The 20983-nt window shown below is 39.1% G+C and overlaps 1 protein-coding gene across 1 annotated transcript in view; it reads left to right on the forward strand.

Annotated features, from left to right (window-relative positions):
- The window catches only part of LOC119647173 (protein sister of odd and bowel-like), a 35101-nt gene extending 18937 nt beyond the window's left edge, over positions 1-16164 (forward strand). The window contains exon 2 of the mRNA XM_038047980.1: positions 15525-16164. Within this exon, the coding sequence (XP_037903908.1) occupies positions 15525-15918 (394 nt within the window). The 3' untranslated portion in view covers positions 15919-16164. The remainder of the gene's footprint in view (positions 1-15524) is intronic.
- The last annotated feature ends 4819 nt before the right edge of the window (positions 16165-20983 follow it).

Consider the following 20983-nt stretch of genomic DNA (forward strand, 5'->3'; position numbering starts at 1 on the left):
TCGTTAGCGATTGTTGATTGGGAGTTCGGCTACTGGAATTCAATAATTGTTTGGCGGGTTAGCCTTCTGCGACGGTATTTTTTACATATGAGTGTGAGTAGACCTCCATATCCGTCATTCCATCCCATCTGTGGGAAGGGAAAACGATTCTTGAACAAAGCTATGTTCGTATGATATTGTTACAGAAAGACTTCGTGGCTTTTTAAATTATTTGGAAGTTTGAGGTTTGTAATTGAGTGTGCTAGTTTGGACTATAAGTCGGTAATCGGTTGTTTTCCGTCAACAAAGACGATGTCATAGGTTGCTGTGTTAAGGTTACTAAACTGTTTTTCAAGAAATCATCGCAAGTACTACTTATTTATTTGAAGTTATGATAGGTTTTGGTCTGCTTGTGGAGATGTATCAGATATTGGTGATTATTAAATCTGTAAATCTAGTGATGTGATCCTCTTTTATCATATTTCATATGGAGAGGAGGCTTCCAAGGAGGCTGTCCTAGCTCTTTGAGGGAATTCAATGTGTTGGTTTTCGCCAGTGTGAAGTTTGTTCGTAGTACCTGATTAACGAGAATGGCTGGGTTAAAGAATTTTTGCTTTCCTCATTTTTGATGGATCTCTAGGAAATAGGTTTCCACATCCGTGATCGTGAAATTTTGGACCAATTGTTGGATAGTTGACCTTTTTCAATAGTCTGTTTCCTCGTTATGGTACTGTTTTAATAATGTTTTCATCGGTAGCTTTCTTGGGCAGTCGCCGAGACTTTCATGATCGTTGCTTAATTATACATTATTGATACAAAGGACGCGGGGTTAGGATACGATTTGGGTTGAAATCTAGAATGTTTTGTATAAAACGCATCGTTGGCGGAATTTAGAAAAATTTCTTTCTGTCGTCTAGTTTAGCAAAGTTTGTATATTCATTTGATTTTAAGGAGGCGGTATTCCATTTTCTAATACAGTCCAGTTTCCCTTCAGAGTTCTTAAATTAGGGTTCTTCCATGGAAAATTATTTTTACAGTTTTCATTATGATAGGCCCTCAAGAATTTTCCGGCTTTTGTGCCGAGATTCTGTCATTCCCGAGGATAAGGAGATCCATGTTGATCACATCGATAAGTCTCTATCAATTTAGGTCAAATGGGATATCTCGAGTGACTTTTTGTCTGTATTACTTATGGGGATGAGACTCTCAAAGTCCGCGCCCAGAATAAGAAGGTGTTTCATACTGTTTGATTCTATGGTTTGGCTTTGTTTTCTTTGTGAGTAGGGAGACTAATTTCTTGAATGTTCTGTTAGTATTTTTAAAGTTGGATGGTTGAAGGGGTTGTAAGTAAGGGAAAAGTTTTTTTTTTATTTTCAGTGAAACTGTGCTTCACTTTCATTACCATTACACTTTATGCTAGGCCAGTCATAAGCTCCCGCAGTGAAACAGACACAACCATTCTCGCCTGAGATTCGAACTCAGGAAAACAACGTTGAGATAATGTCAGGCGATGACGGCTTTACGGTTTCTTATATTTGAAAATGATTTCGTATTCTAACCAATTAATCGGTCCTAACAAACTTTTTGGTCGGGTGATGACATTTATTTAAAACAAAATCACAAGAATACTTTGAGCAATTATACAACTACTCCGCAAAATAAAACAATAACAATAGCAGACAAACAGTAAATAGAATTCTAGCAATAAATTCTATTTCTGAGTTATTAAAAGGGGAAAATATTTACTTTATATTTGGAAAGCATTTTTTACATAAGCATATGTTCATACTGGAGGGGTTTCATGAGGCCTTTAGATGAAGAGAAATTAACTGATAAAATTATAGGCAACATAAAAATATCAACGAAACTTACCACCTCGCGATTTATTTCACAAAAAAACGTATCATGGGGCAGACTGAACGTCTGTTTTGCATGTCACTTTTGTACTGGTAATTCAGAACATTGACACAGTGAAACTTTCAAATGCATCTAAAAGATCATGATTCATTATTTGATAAAAAAAAGTGTTAGATATAAGGCTCTATGAATTCATTCTTTTATTACTAGACTGCAGAGCGTCTGAGAAGTATTTATTTAAGATTTGTTTTGATATTAGTGTCCGCACTTTCAGCTAGAAAAATGTTTAATTGAAAATATACCACCATGGGAGAAAAGGAAGGGAAAGGAAACTAAAAATAAATATCATTCTATAAAATAATCACTTCACAAAGAGGTTTTTAAAAGTTATTAGAGAAAATATGAATAGTTCTGGTGCAATTAAGGAAGGGGTCCTCTTCAGAAAAAGGAGCCACTATGTTAAATGTTTGTCAAGTGAAAATAACGGCAGAAGTTTGGATGCGTTTTCTCACGACAGTCCCTTCATTTTTACCAAAACAAAACTAAAACAAAGATCGCTCAGTTTTATGAGTATCTTCAAGCTCAAATTATATATTCTACGTAGATTATTTTCAAGGTGTTTGCCACTAAATACTATCTTCTCATTATTGGCGAACAACAAGGAAAGTTAAAGAATTAGGACATAAAGCATTAGGATCGGATAAGATATAGATACCTATAAAGCTGAAACTGAGGCGAAACGACATTAAAGTTTCGTCAATTTATAGTCTGTATACACTGATAAATATTGATGGTGGAGTACAATTCGTCCAAGTAGTCCCGTAGCTTCCCAACGATAACTCCCCCTCATTTAGCAAAATTAGTCTGTTCAGTAAAGACAGAAAATAGGATATCCATGTCACATAAGATTAAAATTATATCTCGGTGCAATAGTCTCTTTCATTTGTTTCGGTGCTTTTAAAGCGTTTTCTTTACCTAAATTTTCAATGAATGATGAATTTGTTTGTATCGGGTTTTGCTCTCTTTCAAGACTTGAAGGCGTCTTGAAAGGCAACCGGATTATATTCGACGAATCCCTACTCCATCCTTATCCAGTGGTAAAAAGTTGGTATAAACTTTATAATATTGAAAAAATAGGAATTGGAAATGGAAAAGTTTGAATTTGAAATGAATTTGGAAAAATCTGAACTTAGTTTGAAAAATTCTGACTTTGACTTACAAAACATACATAGTCCACGACATCATTGAGCTTAAGGGGTACACATATATGCAATAAAAGAGCGCAACATTTTTTCCCCAGTTATATCCACGTGGAGTATTTAATGAAAGGTTTTCATTTGTGCTTTTTAATTCCGTTACCATTTTAGAGATCAATTGTCAGGGAGTGAAGGCGAGGGTTAAATTGAGAACGTAAATCAATAACCTACTGCTGAAAATTACACAAATGAAAAATCAGAAAGACCAGAAAGCATACGCCCAAAAGTATTCTCATTCCCATGTTTCTTCAAATAAGTTTAATTATTAGTAGAGTAGAGTAAAAAAGGGGGAGAAGAGGACACACACCGAGGAAAATTTATTGTGAAATAAGTCACAAGAAGCCTGCAAACTTGATGAAGATGAGGGAGGACCGAAGTCGCGGATATGAGGACCCTGGGTGTATATTTTTTTCATGCAAATACAACCTTGATTTTGACCATATATTTCTGTCAGGAGTAAGTTATCGAGGGCCTTATTGAATATAAGGCGATACGGAAGGTCGCGGTTCAAATCTCACTGGTGACAGTGGAATTTGTATTGTGATTTGACGTCGGATACCAGTCGAATCAGCTGTGAATGAGTACCTGAGTCAAATCAGGGTAATAATCTCGGGCGAGCGCAATGCTGACCACATTGCCTCCTAGTGTACCGTTACGGTCTTGAATGAAGTGCTCTAACACACTTCAAGGCCCTGATCCAACATGGATTGTTGTGTCAACGATTATTATTATTATTATTGAATATTAGTATATACTATATTATATTGTAAATTTAACGAAAGCACCCCTTGGTTTTACATTACACTCATAAAAAAGAATACTAAGAATGCTTAGGGTTTGTCAGTTATATCCTGAATTATAGAATAGACCGAACAAAATTGAGAGACATAGGCAACTTTGACTTGGGAGCAGCGGACTGTCGCGGACGGGTTTTTTCCTTTCCTTATATTTTTACTGGCTTATTACTTTGTTACTTCACTTTAAGATACATTTATTCTTTTATTAGTTTAAGAACTTTAATCAGATATGATTATAAAATCTGCTAATTGCAGTTTTATTTGAGAAATATTTGAAAATTAAATTTTTTCTAAATTTGCCAGCGGCAAAACAAAAAATAGAAGCAATTTTATGACACTTTTTTACGGGCAACTGTTGAAGCTTGGCCTACCACACTCCGCCCCAGCTGATGCCGAGAGTTTTGGCGAGAGATCCCCTGGCAGGTACAGCTGGCTATGCTTTAGTGGACGTTAAAACTTACGCGGTGTTCATACTTCCTTCCAGTGTCGTCTGCCTCCTGACAGAAAGGCTTCAGTCAGTCTAAGGAGATCGTCTTGGATTTGCCACCGCCGTCCTGAACTGAACGCGTCTTCCGTATACTGGCTGTAGCGGCTTCTCGATGGTATTAGTCCCCATGCAGATTTCAAACTCCCCAGGGATTGGGTCGCAGACTGCACATGGTGAAATGACGGAGACCCCTTCAATTTCCGTAGCAAGCGCAGTAATCTGGTTTCTCGAAGACCACGTCGTGTGTTCTCCCAGTACACTTCAGAGGGTTGAAGGGTTGCACCCCTTCATCCCTGAAAGCTAAGACCATTCAGTTTCCTGTTTTTTTTAAATAATACCATTATGGTTTTATTTACTGAAAGTCCATGCCTGCGACACCAGCTATCAATCAAATCAACAGCGCGTGTATATTTCTACACACCATTCCGAGATCTGGACCAACGCTGAGGACAGCCACGTCATCGGCATAATATTAAACTTGTATTGATAGATTTTGCAGTTCGCATAGTAGTGGTTCGATCAACATACTCCACAGAAGTGGCGCTAGCACACCTCCTTGAAGGCAGTCTTTCGTCCCTTCTTTTGTTAGGTAGCGGTCAACACGCACTTCAGCACACAGCAATCTCTGCGTTAGCATAGGGTAAATTCACTTAATTAAAGTTTTTGGAAGCTTTTGGAAGGGCGCACTGTCAAACGGCCCTTCAATGTCCACGAACACTCCCATCGTGTACTCGCTTTTCAAAGTTGCATCCTCTATCTTTGATACCAAAGAATGGAGAGCACACCCATAGGACTTTCCACGTTGGCAAGCATGTTGGTTTTTATTTAGTGGGTCCGACCTTAGCGCTGTCTGACGAATGCGATGCTCAACCGGTCTCTGCGGACATTTCAGCGAAAATGATGTTAAGCTGATTTGCTTGAAGTTCTTGGATTTAAATAGTCATCTTTCTCATGCTTGGTTATGAAAACTACCTTACCTTCTGCCAAGGGGAAGCACGTAGCGCAGGGCAAGACATCCTCGAAAAATATTTCTTAGAAGTTGTGGAAGTGCTCATACCCTCCTTTAGCATCGCTGGATAAATGTCATCCATGCCAGGTGCTTTGAAGTGTTCAAATGATAGTATAGCAGGTCTCGCCATTTCATTGGTAACAACCGCTCTCGCAGAGTCCTAATTCCCCTTGTTACACCTTCGTGTTGAGAGGTTTGCAGAAACCACGAATTCTCCTGAGTGGTGTACTTCCAAAAGAGTTTTTATAGATTCTGCTCTGGAGTTCATAAGTTCCATCCGGTTTTCTAAGGGATTACAAATTGGCCAATTTATTAGGACTCTGAACAGCCTGGAAGTTTTCCTTTAACCTTTCAGTTTCTCACAATATAAATAATATATATTCATGCTGTGAGTTCCGTAAGTTTAACAAGTCTTTCTCCTTTTCGCTTTTGCAAGTACGCTTTGGAAGTTGTCTGATTGATTTTTTGAGTCTTTGAAGTCCTCGACCGTTTTACCGCATTGGCCTCGGAAAATATAACCCGTCTCTTCAAAGCACGCTAAAAGTGTACGATTCAGTGTTTCCAGTCGTCTAGGGAGCTCCATTTTGCCGTCAAGTAGTTCATTGGACTTCGTCCAATTCGTTTTCCTAGGGTTCCGTCTTTGTATTACAGACTGTTCACCTGTAATATTCATACTAGTTTCTAATTAAAGGTGATCTGAGAGTGAGACTTCATACCTGAAGAGCACTCATCAGTCTCTAATCAACTTCAACCAATTTCAAGTGCAGATTATTAAGTCGATTATTTCACTTCTTCTTGACCCGAAGAACATAATGGGGCACCCTACGTTCGCGCCCACCAAACAAGCTGAAGTGATAAAATCAACCAGCTTCTCTTCTCTAGGATTGCATTTGCTACTGCCCCTACAAATATGCTGAGGGTTCGCATCACAACCCATTAAGAGTTCAAGGCCACTTAATTGTGCATACATTACCAGATCCCTTAGTTCTTATGTCGGCGCCAGGCACACAGAATCATGGGGTAGGTAAGCAGAGGCAACTATGATTATTCTCCTCTTACCATTAACCTGGTATTTTAAGTTGACCGCAACAAGGCCCTGGGAACAGAAATGACTCAGCGTAGTTGCTTTTAAAAATTTTGACTTCAGCGCGCAAGCTCTCGGTCTCGAGGATCTCTATTCGAACAAGATCCTAGCTTCTTTAACTTATCCAATCTAAAAAAATCTGTAATTTGTTAGAACGAATACAAAACTTTGCCAGCCTTGATGCCAGTAGATAGGAAGAGGCTTCGGTATGCCGCAAGTTAATTTGACTAACTCTTATGTTTGTAGACGTAAGTGTAGTCTAATATGAAAACCGCCGCTAACTAAAAAATCTGTTGCATTCAGCGGGGATCTCACTCGGGTTACCATCGGGTGTTCTCACCTTCCGCCGAAAGTTCCGCTTTCTTGCATCCGATTTCTCTGAATATCGCCACACTTGGTGGTGAAGTAACGCCCATGTCCTCATTTCCAAGAAACTTCCCCTTTTTTAACAGTGCCTTCCATTGTTGTTGGGTATGCGAATAAGACCAGTTGCTTCCACATCATCAGCTTTCGTTTCTTCCGCTTTTCCTAGTAGAGGCGGAAGAGAAGGTTCTGACAAGGAAGCCTGTAGTTCCTTTCTCCTTTGCGGCTGAGGTTTCCTTCTGCCGAAACTTCCTCTCAATTTTTTAGAAGAGACAGTGTCACCAATACGCCGGCCATAATCAGATTTCCAGTTCTTTTCATTAAGGGAGTTGCTGTACTACCCTTTCTGGCTGACCAGGCCGTAGACGGCGGGTGCAGGTTTTCCAGTTAAGTGAAGAACCTGTCTTCCACAAATTTCCCCGTGGATGAACATGAATCTGGTGAGGTCTCCCAAATCCATACCATGGTCACGGCCTGATTTCTCATAGTTTCGGATGGATTCGAAATCTGCGACTTTTACCACCTTCATGTATTTGTGGACACCCTTGATGGAGTAAGTGGTAAACTACCACACTCTCCCCCATTTTTGGGAAGAAGGTATCACTGAGAATTGTAAAACAGACACTGAACGACCAATGTTGGGTAATAGAGAATTATTAGCGAATTTATTGAGGATATTTAAACGATGATTTGAGATTCTTGTTTCAAAATCTCTCACATATTGGAAGATCTCTCCATTAGTTCATTAATATTCCGAACTTTCAAGACGATTGTAATTCAAATTCGATTCATATTCATTGAAAACTATACCACACAAGAAAACTTACAAACTGTAATTCAATACCATCGGAATTCAAGATTATCTCCAAGATATGATAATACCGCTTCAAGTAGAGCTTCCAGAGCTAATCTCAACAAAAACTAGGCAGCGCAGAGGTGTTAGATTTAACTACCGCTACATTATAGTGGTCGATCGTATCCCAATGGTTCATAAATTAGCATATTTAAAAATTCAATTGGAAACTCTGTGTCAAATCAAATTAGTTGAAATCAATTATTCCAGAAGCCCGACAAAGTAAATGTCCCGCAAGGTATTTCAGTGTTTGTCGACAACAAATCTTGGAGTAACCCTCACTCTTCTGTCGGTCAACTCTCTTGGAAAAAGAATAATTCGGTATTAAAGCCCACAATCGATACATTACGATCGTATCTTTATTACTTTGTTTCAGTACTGCGATGTTTAGATACTATGATCGGATGTATCTGAATGTATTAATGAGGAAGGCATAGAAGTGCAATCACACTACCACTCAGAAATATTGACATGCCTCTGATATCTATTTAGCCTATCTTTGGCCGGTCAAGTCACCCAAAATTTTGATTTTTTTCCTTTTGGTTTTCATTGTTTTCCCTTACTGGAGAAAGATAATCAAAGGAAGAATTATTCAAATTATTCTTCTTGCTTGAATTACATATGATCCTATCAAGTCCATTCAAGGTGGGGTTCAATTTACCAACTTTTAGTTAGACGACAAGTCAGGGGAACAGTAAATGAAGCATTTTTGCAATCGTTTTATAATATATCTGGCGAAATCCAAATGACCCAAATTCTATGAACCAATGAAAAATATGTTGTAAAACGTGAAAATATCAACAAGTCAACAAAAGGAAATCTCCATACACACTAGAATCGCAACCATTCGCGGAAGAAATAAAAATCACATCAAGCTTTAATTCTAGACGGATAATGTAATTAACCGGCAGGTTTAAAACTTCAGATAGAGATTGAAACCCAAAGACCGAACAAGACCGCAAAACAACCTCAATGGCAGTTCGATCGGAATCAATTAACTGCGATCCAAATCAAATCACTTTCAACTAATCCAAATAAAATGAAGACAATTTTTGTAACAGCAGCGCCTGCACGGAATCTCAGTGACACAAAATTATGAAGTCAAGACCTTCTCTAAAAGCTGGATTAGATGTGATGTTTAAGAAAAACTTGTTCCCAAATCGGATCGCATCGGATCATAATTCTGACCGATCCCTGGATTTGGTGATTGCACTGCTCAGAATGGTCAGAATGGTAGATTCCATCTGCGGACAAGGACTACTTCTTGAAATGGTCATCGAGCTAGGCCGCGTTCCACGGTTCGGTCTGGGAAGCAAAGTCAAATCCATTTTTGAAATGGAATCGATCTACTCGTAGAATTGACTTCTTGTCATGTTTACGCCGAATGCACACGCATGTCTGCTTCAATTAGAATTTCAAGTGACGCAAACGATGATTAATTGCAATCCCAGTCTTACGGCCGAGGCTTAGGTGTAAGTTTGCCGATCTGTATAATGCTAAGTCAGGTGAGGTGAGACACCGATGATAGTGGTCACATACCAATCGAAATAGCTTAGAATCTGTTTCTGGGTTTTAGATGGGAGCTGAAAAACATTGGATTAATTCTACTTGTTGTTACCTGGATGAATTCCAAGCATAGCGTTGAAGTCTTTCACTTTGCAAAATATTAAGATAAGTCTGATTTCATTTATATCTGGAAGCACTTTAGTAATTTTAGTATTAACTGTCGGTCTGAGGTTTCCAAGGAAGTTCACCGCCTAAATAGCTTTGAAAAGTATGTTGCTTAAATCTATTTAGAATCTGTGAGCCAATATTAACGGATCCATGGACTAAGCTTTTCATTTATAGGCGTGGAATCAACCCTCAATATTAGCAAGCTGAGATCTTTCAAGTGTAAATACGGTGCCCTTTGGCAGCATAATGGACATTTTAGTATTGCGAACGTGTTTCCTCTTAAATTAAGATACTTAATTTTAAGGATTTAATTCGCATTCAGGCAGGAAGGAAGTCATCTTAAGTTTCTCATAGTATTCAAATGAAAACTACTTTATATTTGTGTAGTGGAATTGTGAGAGGTAGTCTTATTTGAGGAATGGAATCGTCTATTATTAAAGCCTTCGACGAGAAGAAGAGTACTGAGGAATGCTCACTTTTTACTTTAAAGGAACTAGAAGAGGCGGTGCTTTCCATGAAGGACAAAAAAGGACCAGGCCCGGATGCTATTCTCAGCGAAATGCTAAGACATGTATGCAAGTATAAGTCGGACTTGCTACTCACGCTTTCAACGAATATTTGGCAGTGGGTTTTTTCCCCTCCCGCTTGAAAGTTGCGTAGCTTGTGCTGATAAGTAAGGGCAAAGATGACCTGGACACTCCGTCAGCGTACCGTTGTATTGTTGGACACAGTGGGGAAGCTGCTTGAGAAGCTTATCAAGCCAAAACTGACTGACGCAATACATGCTACGGGTGGTTACCCCCCAACACAATATGATTTTAATACGGAGCGATGTACTGCAAGCGCCTAACGCAAGTACAAAGTTGAATAGCCCTGGAAGTGGCTGCCGCCTATCATACCGTCCTGAAGCCAGCAATAATGGTAGCAGTAGAAGTTTTCCCGATCTCCCTCTATGCTGCTGAGAGAAGGTACACACTGAAACGTGAGGCCGTAGTTGAATTGAAAGCACGGTGAGGTTGACTATTATCTAACCCAATTACTAAGTGGACGAATATTTTCAGCCTTATCTGCACACATCACCTTTCGATGGAAGGGTGTCAAGTGTCTCCGAACACCATAATTGAGGGCATGCCAAGCGGGCACGTGGAACAGAGTGGCACATTACACTCAAGGTATCCTTAAAGCGACAAAGAGGGAGGTAAATAGGGAAGATGGCTGGGCAGCTATGGCTCCCTGAATCATGAGGTTGTGCTCTTACACTAAATAAGCCTGGCCTGAGGTAATGTGTGAAACGATTCCCGGTTAGGGACGCACCAAGGGGTATTTTGGCCGGTAGTTTGATTTAGACAGGAGTCCGGCAGTGCGTAAATGCATTTGACCTCCCTACATAAAAAAAAACTTGAAAACTTCAATGCTCATTGATCGTAAAGAGGATGACATAATGAAGGCTTCACAGACTTTATTTTGAACCCATAATATTTTGCGTTGACATATGTGGATATGATACCATCTATTAGTTCTTTCCGAGTGCCCTTGCTACGAATACTATGAATAAACTTCCTTTTGGTGCTGCCGACAGTTTTGTTTAAATCAACGAAAAGTAGGTGAGGCATGGATCTGAGCCCGCCTTGCTCACTATAAGTGTATTGTTGTTGTTGTTGTTGTAAAGCTACCTGTTTTATAAACCATCCGATGCGAGATCAATTCCATCCACTATAGTCTCAACAAAAAGGAGCGTGCAATCCCATCCAGAGTAGGAGGGAATAATTGACCGAGGTAATTCCAGCTAAATTCGGGACAGCCCTTTTGCAAGATGTGGATTTACTTGGAGTCCCTCACGTCCAGAAATTTTACTCCCAGTAAATCCTCCGGTTGTCGAACTGATTTCATTTTATTGCGAAAACGGTCAGAGATTTCGTTTTTCTGCCCCGAATTTGAAGTATTTAGCGAATATCCCGTATAACAAGACAACGAAATTTGTGCTTTTACCAGGGCTTTAAGGTTTAAAGTTTTTACTATTACCTAGCCCGTTGCTTTTGCTTTTCCTCGAATATAACAACCAGAAATTTCCCTTTTTTTCTTGAATTCTACGTGTTTGCCTAGACATCGGTATTAGAAATCTTACAATAGATTTCCACCAACTTTTCAATATTTACGACCCAGAAGACCATAGAGTGTTTTAAAGCTGACTGAATTTCTTGGTTTGTATGATTTTTCATAAATTCAATTATTTCCCGAATTCTTCCTTTTAAGACGATACCAGTTTTTTGTTTAAAGATTGAGGGATGCTAAATCCGAATTCACTTGATACTGGACCGGATGAATTAAAGAGCAACTCGTTCCCACTTTTTTTGGTCTACAAACCGCTCTTTTGGGACTTAGCATCCAAGCATCTCAAAAAAAGGCAAAGAGATTCTACGTTTTCCATCGAGAACACGAAAGAGAGAGGGGTCCGCGGAACAACAAAAAAATCAGCAGATTGCTTTCCAATTCCGGTCGGGCATGGTTCCGAACTGCGGATTCCTCAATTATTAAACATAAACCTAGCTCCGGCCGACCTAACGTTTGAACTGTGAAGGATTTTAAGGTGCGCTTAACATCTGCGAAAGCTTCGTTGCCACTGCTCCCAGAGCAAAGGTGAGGCAGCGTCTGATGATTTGTTTCTACCTTAGATGAAACTGTAAGTTGTTCCAACTGATGAGTTGCATCTGCCCTGAACGAAACTATCTCTTACTTTTGAATCCTTGGTTGCTTAACCCAAAACGAGGGAACCTACAAAAGTGGGAGCAGGTTCATCTCCATTTATTCCAGTCCACAACCTTATATTCGCGATTAGCCTGTATGTCCACCGATCATTCTTCGACTAGTCTGATGCTGTTCTATTTCTACTTCGTCAGGGTGATTGGATATTATGGCCACTCCAACGTCATCTGCGAAGCCCACGACAATATCCATCATACATATGTTTCATAGCAGAGGGCCCAAGACAAACTCCTGTGGAACCCCTGTCCTTATGCCGCATTGAGCGCTTCAATCATACGGTTCCATCTGGCAGATTTAAATGCGTTTTTGATGTCGAGAGTCACTAGTGCGCAGTATTTTCCTTCATCAACAGCTTGCTGGCCAGTTCAAAAACCATTTTGGTTGCATCAACCGCTGACCGAGCCTTCTGGAAGGCAAACTGCCTATTGATAAATAACCGCCACTATCAATGATTTGATACAACCAGTTATATATACTGCCACCACGAAGTATAGAAAAAGCAGTCTGTGCAATCTATCGGTTTAAGTCGCCAGGAGCCGATGGAATTACAACCGAATTGGCTAAATATGGAGCCGACCAACTACACCAAGTGGTTCAAAAACTGGTGTTCAAGGTGTGGGACAGCGAATCGATACCTGACGACTACCGCCGAGGCATTTTCTATCCCATACAAAAAAAGGGAGATATCACACAGTGCAGCAATTATAGAGGCATCACGCTGCTGAGTACCATCTATAAGATATTCTCCGCTATCATGCTAGGCCGGATATCCCCATACGCATAAAATATCATTGGCTCATACCAAAGAGGCTTCACTTCAGGCAACCGGGCAAATCAGCAATAGATTAGATTTTGCCTGTGCGTCAAGCGATGGAAAAACTGTTGGAATGTGGCTATCAGTTTCGCCATCTTTTTATCGACTTTAAAACCGCCTATGACAGCATAGTCAAGGCAAAACTGTACAAAGCTATGAGAGAATTCGGTATCTCAACGAAATTGATAAGACTGACTAGGTTGACCCTAACTAATGTGCGAGACCAGATAAAAGAAGCAGGATCACTGTCGAGGCCATTCAACATATACAACGGTCTAAGACAAGGGGGTGTCCTAGCATGCGTTCTCTTCAATCTGACCCTGGAGAAAGTGATTCGCGGAATCTCGGGCTACACCTTAATGAAGGCAAGACGAAGTACATGGTGGCATTGTCAGCGCCAAAAAGCAAAGAACGTGCAACATCGAATCACACTGGTCAAACGAAAACAACTAAGATAGTTAACTTCAAGTTTGAGACCATTGAAAATTTTTCCTGTCTACAGCTATAACGATGAAATCCGCGCAGGGTTATTGGTTACCAACAGAGCCTATTTTAGCTTACAAAAATTTTTTTCGCTCGAAATGTCCCACCATGGGGTCAAAGCTCTTACCGTACTGTACAATACAATGAACCTGCCAGTCTTGTTGAATTCCCGGAAGCAAAAAATTGCAAACCCCTGGCCGTGTTCGAGAGAAGAATCTTCCGACGAATTTCCGGCCCCCTACATAAGGATGGGCGATTCCGTAGCCTACATAACGACGAAATCTATGATCGATATCACGGTCTGGTATTGAATAAAATCTGGCTCAACACTTAATCCGTATGGGTGAGGACGACCCAGGCCGAAAAATCTATAAGGGCAATATTTATGGTAAGAAAAGAAGACGAGGCAGACCCTGCCTGGGAGGGAGCGATGGCGTAGGTTAGGACACCAGACAGCTTTTAAGGATATCGATTTGGTGGACCTCGGTGGAAACCGGAGTTCCTTATTAAGGCAGGCCTAGACCGGATACCGGTTGTTGCTTCCTTGATGATGATGAACTCCCACTAATTGTGTAGGTTGGGTAAAATATAGTCAACAAAATTTTATCATAGTGAAAGAGAGATTCATTTTCTGTAAGGAAACTTTATCATAATGTATGCCAAAGTTCAAGAAAAGTTGGATTAAACAGGCAAATTTTGGGGGAGAAAAATGCTTTTTTGCAGGAATGCGAGTGTTCCTTAAGGATGGCTTTCAAGTGTAGACGAGTCCGCATTACCATACAGAGTCGAATATTATTCTTGTATGAGAAAGATAAACTATTGTGATTGTTTCGAATTACAAATGAAACTAGCCTACATGGACGGATTTTTATATAGACAATAAGGGAAATTGTCTATCTCTGAAGCGCCGTTGTCGCTTTCTGTTTGGTTTAGGGGTCTGAAATCCTAATGGTATATGACAATTCCCATACTGGTATATGCACACATGAATGAATATTTTTAAATAATTTGAATAAATAAATGTCCAACTTCATACAGTAACGCATTCCTTCATCCTGGTTTCATATATCGTAAATGTTCCTGCCTGTTCCTTGCATGGCTACATTCAAATCACCAATTTGGAGTTAAAGTGACTCTATAAAGCATTCCTTAGCAATTTGAAAAACATTTATCCCAATTCCATATTCATAAATCTATACCCTGAATTAAGAAAAAATAACTGATACGCTTTTATCTCTCTGTTACCACTATCCATGTGGCTTGCCTCACGCCAAAAGATTTATATCGAAAAAATTGTTCCAAAAAACGATCATTCCTCCATAGAGATCTGGTTTGTCTTCTTAGCATCCTAACAACCAACGACTCCTTCATCGTGGACCACAATATCTTCAACCTTGTTATAGCCCATGTCGCCGATCCAATACCGAATAAATATGCTCCAATAATGGGATTTCTTTGTGTGCTGAACATAAAAGGCGCGTTCTTCCTTCGCATTGGTATCGAGTGCAAGAGAATACAAAGATTTGGCCCCGAATATAAATTCCGAAAATCTACTAAAAAAGTCGTCTCATGAAAAAGGTGAAAATCGTAACAATAAATTAAAAGTGAACACCTACAAGAGATTGTTTGGGCGCCACATGTGTTATGTGTGCCGGATCAAGTACAACAAAAAAAATAATACAAACGCCTGGGCCTAATATGCAGTGTTTTGAAACGAACCAGTTTTTCCAGAAATATGAAAAAACTTTTATTTTTCATTGGGAGTTACTACAGGATGCTCTGAGTTTCAGGTTGGAGCAATCTATACGCCTGAAAATGCTCTTTAAACGACAGAATTTGAACTAGAAAGCAATTTTCTTTGTGAACCTTACTCTTCCATTGTTTGGAGGATTTCCATAAAAGTTTAAGAGAAACACTTGATTTAATATTATTATCTGAATTTGGAATCCTAGCTAAACATTAGATGAAAATAAAATATTTTTTAGCGTCGTTTGCTTGCTTTTCAAATAAATAATCTGTGTAGAGTATCTTATTTTCCGGAGATCAAAAATCATTTCAAACTTCACTTGATCAGTAATTAATCAAAATTCTTTTCTTCCTTTCAGATATATCCACTCAAAAGAAAAGCCCTTCAAATGCACTGAATGCGGAAAAGGCTTTTGTCAATCTCGTACCCTAGCCGTACACAAAATCTTGCACATGGAAGAATCACCGCACAAATGTCCTGTGTGCAATCGAAGCTTCAATCAACGTTCGAACCTCAAAACCCACCTGTTAACGCACACCGATATTAAGCCCTATCACTGTGTATCGTGCGGGAAGGTATTTCGACGCAATTGTGATCTCCGCAGGCATAGTTTGACACATAATTTGGCAGCGATAACAACGAGCCTTAGTGATCAGCAACTCATCACGCCCGTGGCTAGATCGGAAGCTCCAAATCCTTCTGAGAAAGGTTGCACAACAGCCAATTTAGATGTGATTTTCACAATTGATTAATGAGAATGTATTTAGATTATGATTACTGATAAAATTGAGGATCCTCTAGGCTATTTTGTCTCTTTTTACTTTAGTTAGAAAAATGTGATTCTTATAAAAGCTGATAAAGTAGTAATAAAGGAGAAAAATTGAAATATTTTATTGTATTTTGGTAGATATTCGATATGTTCAACATTTATGTTAAAGCTAGCTGTAAGGCATACATAAGAAAATATTTTTCAAATACAAAACAGTACATAGCCTTAACATCGTGTTTTATTTTCTTCCTTTTAATTATTGAGAAGGATAAAGTTTGCTGAGGATACTAAATTTTTCAATTAATTTTATTTCCACGGCTGTGAGTGTGGAAATAGGAAAGAATCATGCCAACTTAAGATTGTATTCCTCGGATTAAAGACATGGTTACCTGGTAGATACTTCTTGGTTTGTTGTTCTATCTTTTTGCGAAAAAAAGTGGTTTTTGCAATATTTTCCCGCTGGCAAACTAGGGTTTATGTACTAATTTCATCCTGTTTCTTTGTCGCGTTGCAAATATGTTTGGTTGCTACTCGTGTGTCATTCCCCTCCTTATTTTTTATTTTATTATTTCCTTTATTCCAATTTCTGATTAAATTAAGATCAATAAATACAACTGAAAACCAAGTCTGAACCTATTCAGACCGGGTAGTCGAGTAACTGAAAACAATTCCTTTGAAAACCCAATACCAACGTTGTAGTTGTTATATTTTCTCCCTTCTCTTCTAAGTTTGACATATTTTTCTGTAGCATATGTATCGTATATTTTTTATCATAATGTATTTGAAGTATTTTTTTTCCATTTAAGGTCTTCCTACTCCTCTTTGAAAGTCCTAGCAGCTTTTTCAAGACGTCTGAATTGCCAACAAGACTTGAAATATCTAATAAGGCACATCTCATGATGTTTAAGATTGAAACCAAGTATGAGTTGACGTAGTTGTCCTTCCGGGTCGATCATGTCGTCCAAGATCAAGAGCTGCTTCACCCGACCTAAATGGGTGAGCAGTTTTTTCTTGCGATTCTGTGATATTGCGTTCAATATCACTTGTAGTTTTGGCTATTGTTGGACTTTTCGGTACTCATTTCCTTACAAATGATGAAGTCACAGGGCAAGATTCCTGAGAAAGGAATATAGTTTCTGCAGAGCTGCATTTAATTGCAGGCACAGAAAGGAGTTTTAGACGATAAAAGCCAAATTAAAATGGTTTTCGACGATTGGAACAGAAGAACAAAGTCATCGTTATCTTCTGTCTGGTCATGATTGGATTAAGTTCCAACTTATCATCAGTTTTCGATTTTTCTACAGGTTCGAAACAAATTTCAGATTATCCTTATTTTTGAGATCAGATCATCAGATCAGTCCCTAAAGTCAAGTCAATTAACAAGTAAAATGTTGCTCCGGCAAGCGATATCCGGAAAAAAAATCAAAAGGGGCTACATCTGCTAAAGTCGTGAGAAAGGTTGGGTTTTTCTTTTCTGGTATACCAGAATGTAGTCAATTATGATCCTGGAGCAAAATGACCAGATTTACGCAATCACATTGTAAAGCAGCTTTCCGTATGTATATGACTTGGATAAACCGATAATTTTTTTCTGTTCTGAATTGTATTTTCATTCTGGATAATAGTCTAATACAAGAAATAGGTTCTTGTTCTGTCAGCAGTTATTTTTCAGTTCCTACTAAACTCAATTTTTGGCTCTTTCCTTAGGCGTTTAGACTCCTAAAACTGGCTAGGTGATGTATGTAATACCATAAAAGTGATATCACCTTAAGAGTGAAATATCACATTACAATCCCCGAGCGCGATCCAAACATTACAACATCACCTAGCATTATCGCATTACCAACATCACCGCATTATCTAACGTCAGCATATTACAAAAGTGATGGTGATATTACTTTTGTCATAAGTAATGTTTTGTAATGTGATACCACATATCAATATATCACCTAGTATTACAGCTTTTCATAGCTGCCGCTTTTGCCGCCTGCAGTTGTGGAGCGCAAGCGATATTTATTATTGTTATGATTTGACATTTGGGCAGGCCTAGTTTTGGGCCAGAAAATGATTTTGGGCGCATGTGAATATGGGGTTGCAGATTTTTGGCTTTAAGTAATTGATTTGTAATAGTATGGCATTGAATGATTGCCGACAGCTGGTTGATGTGCGGTCTGCGTAATATCTACTAGTACAAGCGGCCAAAGTATCTATCAACTGCAGATTTTCTTGTATCTCGGCTGGCTTTGTTGTGAGAAAGATGATTTCGATTTTGTGCGTTACTAACAAACTTACAAGATTACTTCTTAAAATCATAATTCCCAGCACTTCGCATTTGAAAATATTGTATGTACTCTAATATTATATTGGATCATTCGTTTTCTTTCTTCTCTTGCATTAAAGTTCATTCATTTTTCCCTATACCTGTTTGGCGTTATCGTACACCAGGGCAAATCATAGGTATCATAATATTTGGCACTATCGGCTGCGGAGTGATAATATTTGTTTTTAATGATGTAACATCATATGTACGATTAGTATAATGAGAGGGATGCTTGTGATATTATTTTGTAATACTTTATCACTTTATTTGTATTTATGATATGATTTCATATTACCTACAAAGGTGATGTTTCGCGCACCTTTAGAAAATAATGAGACCGTAGAATGTAAAATTCGTTCGTTTCGTTTTCAAAACCTGTACAAAGAAAAAGTTTGAAAGAAATTGTGACTGCGGATCCAAATGCAATCTTTCCTTGAACCACATTGTCCTAATTTACAGTTCTTTTCGAAACAAGTCCAGGTCTGTCTATTAACATATTTTGGTCAGAAACGGTTATACCTATTGATATGACATTTGGTGGAAATGTTGAAAACGTCAACCCCCATCAATCCGTACTAGTTTAATGCGACGGAGGGGAGACACATTATAAAGCGTGGTCAAGGGGATAGGTTATAGGTTCCATGGCGAAAGGTGGAATGGTATTCGACAATGGAGCTTAAAAACTTAAGATACTCCTGTTGAAACAATACCAAGAGTTCCGCTACCGAAATCCTACTTTCACCTCCGCGTGGTGATCATTTGGAATTCCTTTCTTAACGACAAAACTTCAGACGGCGAAGGGATACAAGAAGGTTCCCCGCATTTAAAAGCGAACTAAACTGCACCAACTGGTCTTCTAGGTTAGGGGTTGGTGTAAGGTTGGCAATCGTATGCGGAAAATTTCTGGTTACCAAGCCACGGAGGGCTGACAACACAACGATGAACCCGGCAATGAAGAAAGACAACTAGTGCCTACCTAAGCAATTACCTGTCTCAATGTTGGCGATGCGTTATAAAAGATGCGCTGGCCAGGGGCCGGTTTACGGTGGAAGATTTCTTCCCCATATCTTATAGCGGGGACCCAGTAAACCATATGGTTGGAGTAGGATTCGGAGTTAGTCAAAAAATGAAACTTACTGTCCAACTATGTACTCTGCGCTTGCGAAATAAATTTCAAAAGATTAGTGTCATTAACGTTCACCCCATACGGAACAGACTGCAGAATCGGAAGAAAAACCTTGTACAACGCAATGAATGAGTAAATAATGATTGGAGCTTTTAACAGCTAAGTAAGAATGGAGCCCCTATTCAGTCAGCACACCGGCATCTAATTACCGATGACAACAGACTGGGGATTGTTCAACTAGTAATGTCATACGGAATGTTTCTTGGAAATATCTGATTTTGTTGAAAAGGGATTCCCAAAAAACGAGGGGCCCTCTAGATGAGACCACTTTCCCTATCTCCTAATGAATGTCAGAACATAGAGGGCAAATATAGACTCGGATCTCTATCCGGTGGCAATGACTCCAGCGACTTGTAAAGCTACAAATTATGTAAATCCCGTTTTGTACAGAGAGTATGAATATTTACTTTTCCAAATATTGAGGCAGTTCGTGCATTAAAATTCCAAGTGACAAAAGGAGTTGTGCACAAAGAGAGCATATGAAATGACCAATAGGTCTCTGCAAACTTGAGCAAAGCAGTACTGAAACAGGCAATAGTAAGCTCCGTGCAGTCTAGACATCTTAATGTGAGAAAATAAAGCAACTATCAGCAGTTGTAAATCTATGGAGTTTTCTGGTTGGTAGATATAGTCAATAGTAGGATTTCAAAGATTTTGCTAAGATCAATGCACTCAGTCAATATTACATTTTGCAGTGCTTGTGAGCTGATGAACGTAACTTTGCGTAACGAACATCTGTTAATTTTTTTTCGGTGAATTTATTTTTTGATCATTGTGGCATACGTTGGTGGCTTAATTTGATTTAATTTAATTTGATGATATTTTTGAGGATCAGTCGGCTGTAGGGTCGTTTTAATTGCTTTTAGATTTAAACAAGCCGGAAAACCGGAAACTTGATACTTCAAGTATAAAAGGGTTTGTGTTTCCCTCTGTGAGGAGCATAACGCATTTCTCCATTGTCTGATAGCATTGACTCGAGATTTTTAAATCGCTTAGTCCTGTTAACGGCAGTGACCTGCCCAGAACTGAGCGATTTAAATATCTCCAGTCAATCCAATCAGCCTGTCGCTCTCTATGGTTCTGAGTTCTGACCGACTCTAAAAGACAGTGAACGGCGTTTTGCGGTAATGGAGACGAATATGTTACGTTGGACTAGCGGCGTGACAAGTTTTAATCACATCCGAAATGAAAATAGCTGCATCGATATGGAGTTGAACCGATCGTGGAAAAATTGCGAGAAAGGCGTCTTCGATGATATGGTCACGTAATTTGCGCTAACGAGAATTCACTTGCTAAGATTGTTCTGAACATCAAAGTCGATGGTAAGCGACCAAAAGACCGGCCCAAACAACGGTCACTTGATACGCTGGATGAGGATTTGAAAGCCTCGCGATTGCATCGAAATGAGACATTTGACAGAAACAAATGGCGAAACCGATCACGACGAGCCGACCTAACAGGACAAAGGCTGAAGAAAAGAAGAAGAACTCTTTTGGTTCTAGTCCAACTCAAATTGGCTTCTACTCGCTCCCTCAAATTCAA

Source organism: Hermetia illucens, chromosome 1 (assembly GCF_905115235.1).
Source record: "Hermetia illucens chromosome 1, iHerIll2.2.curated.20191125, whole genome shotgun sequence".
Classification (NCBI taxonomy): domain Eukaryota; kingdom Metazoa; phylum Arthropoda; class Insecta; order Diptera; family Stratiomyidae; genus Hermetia; species Hermetia illucens.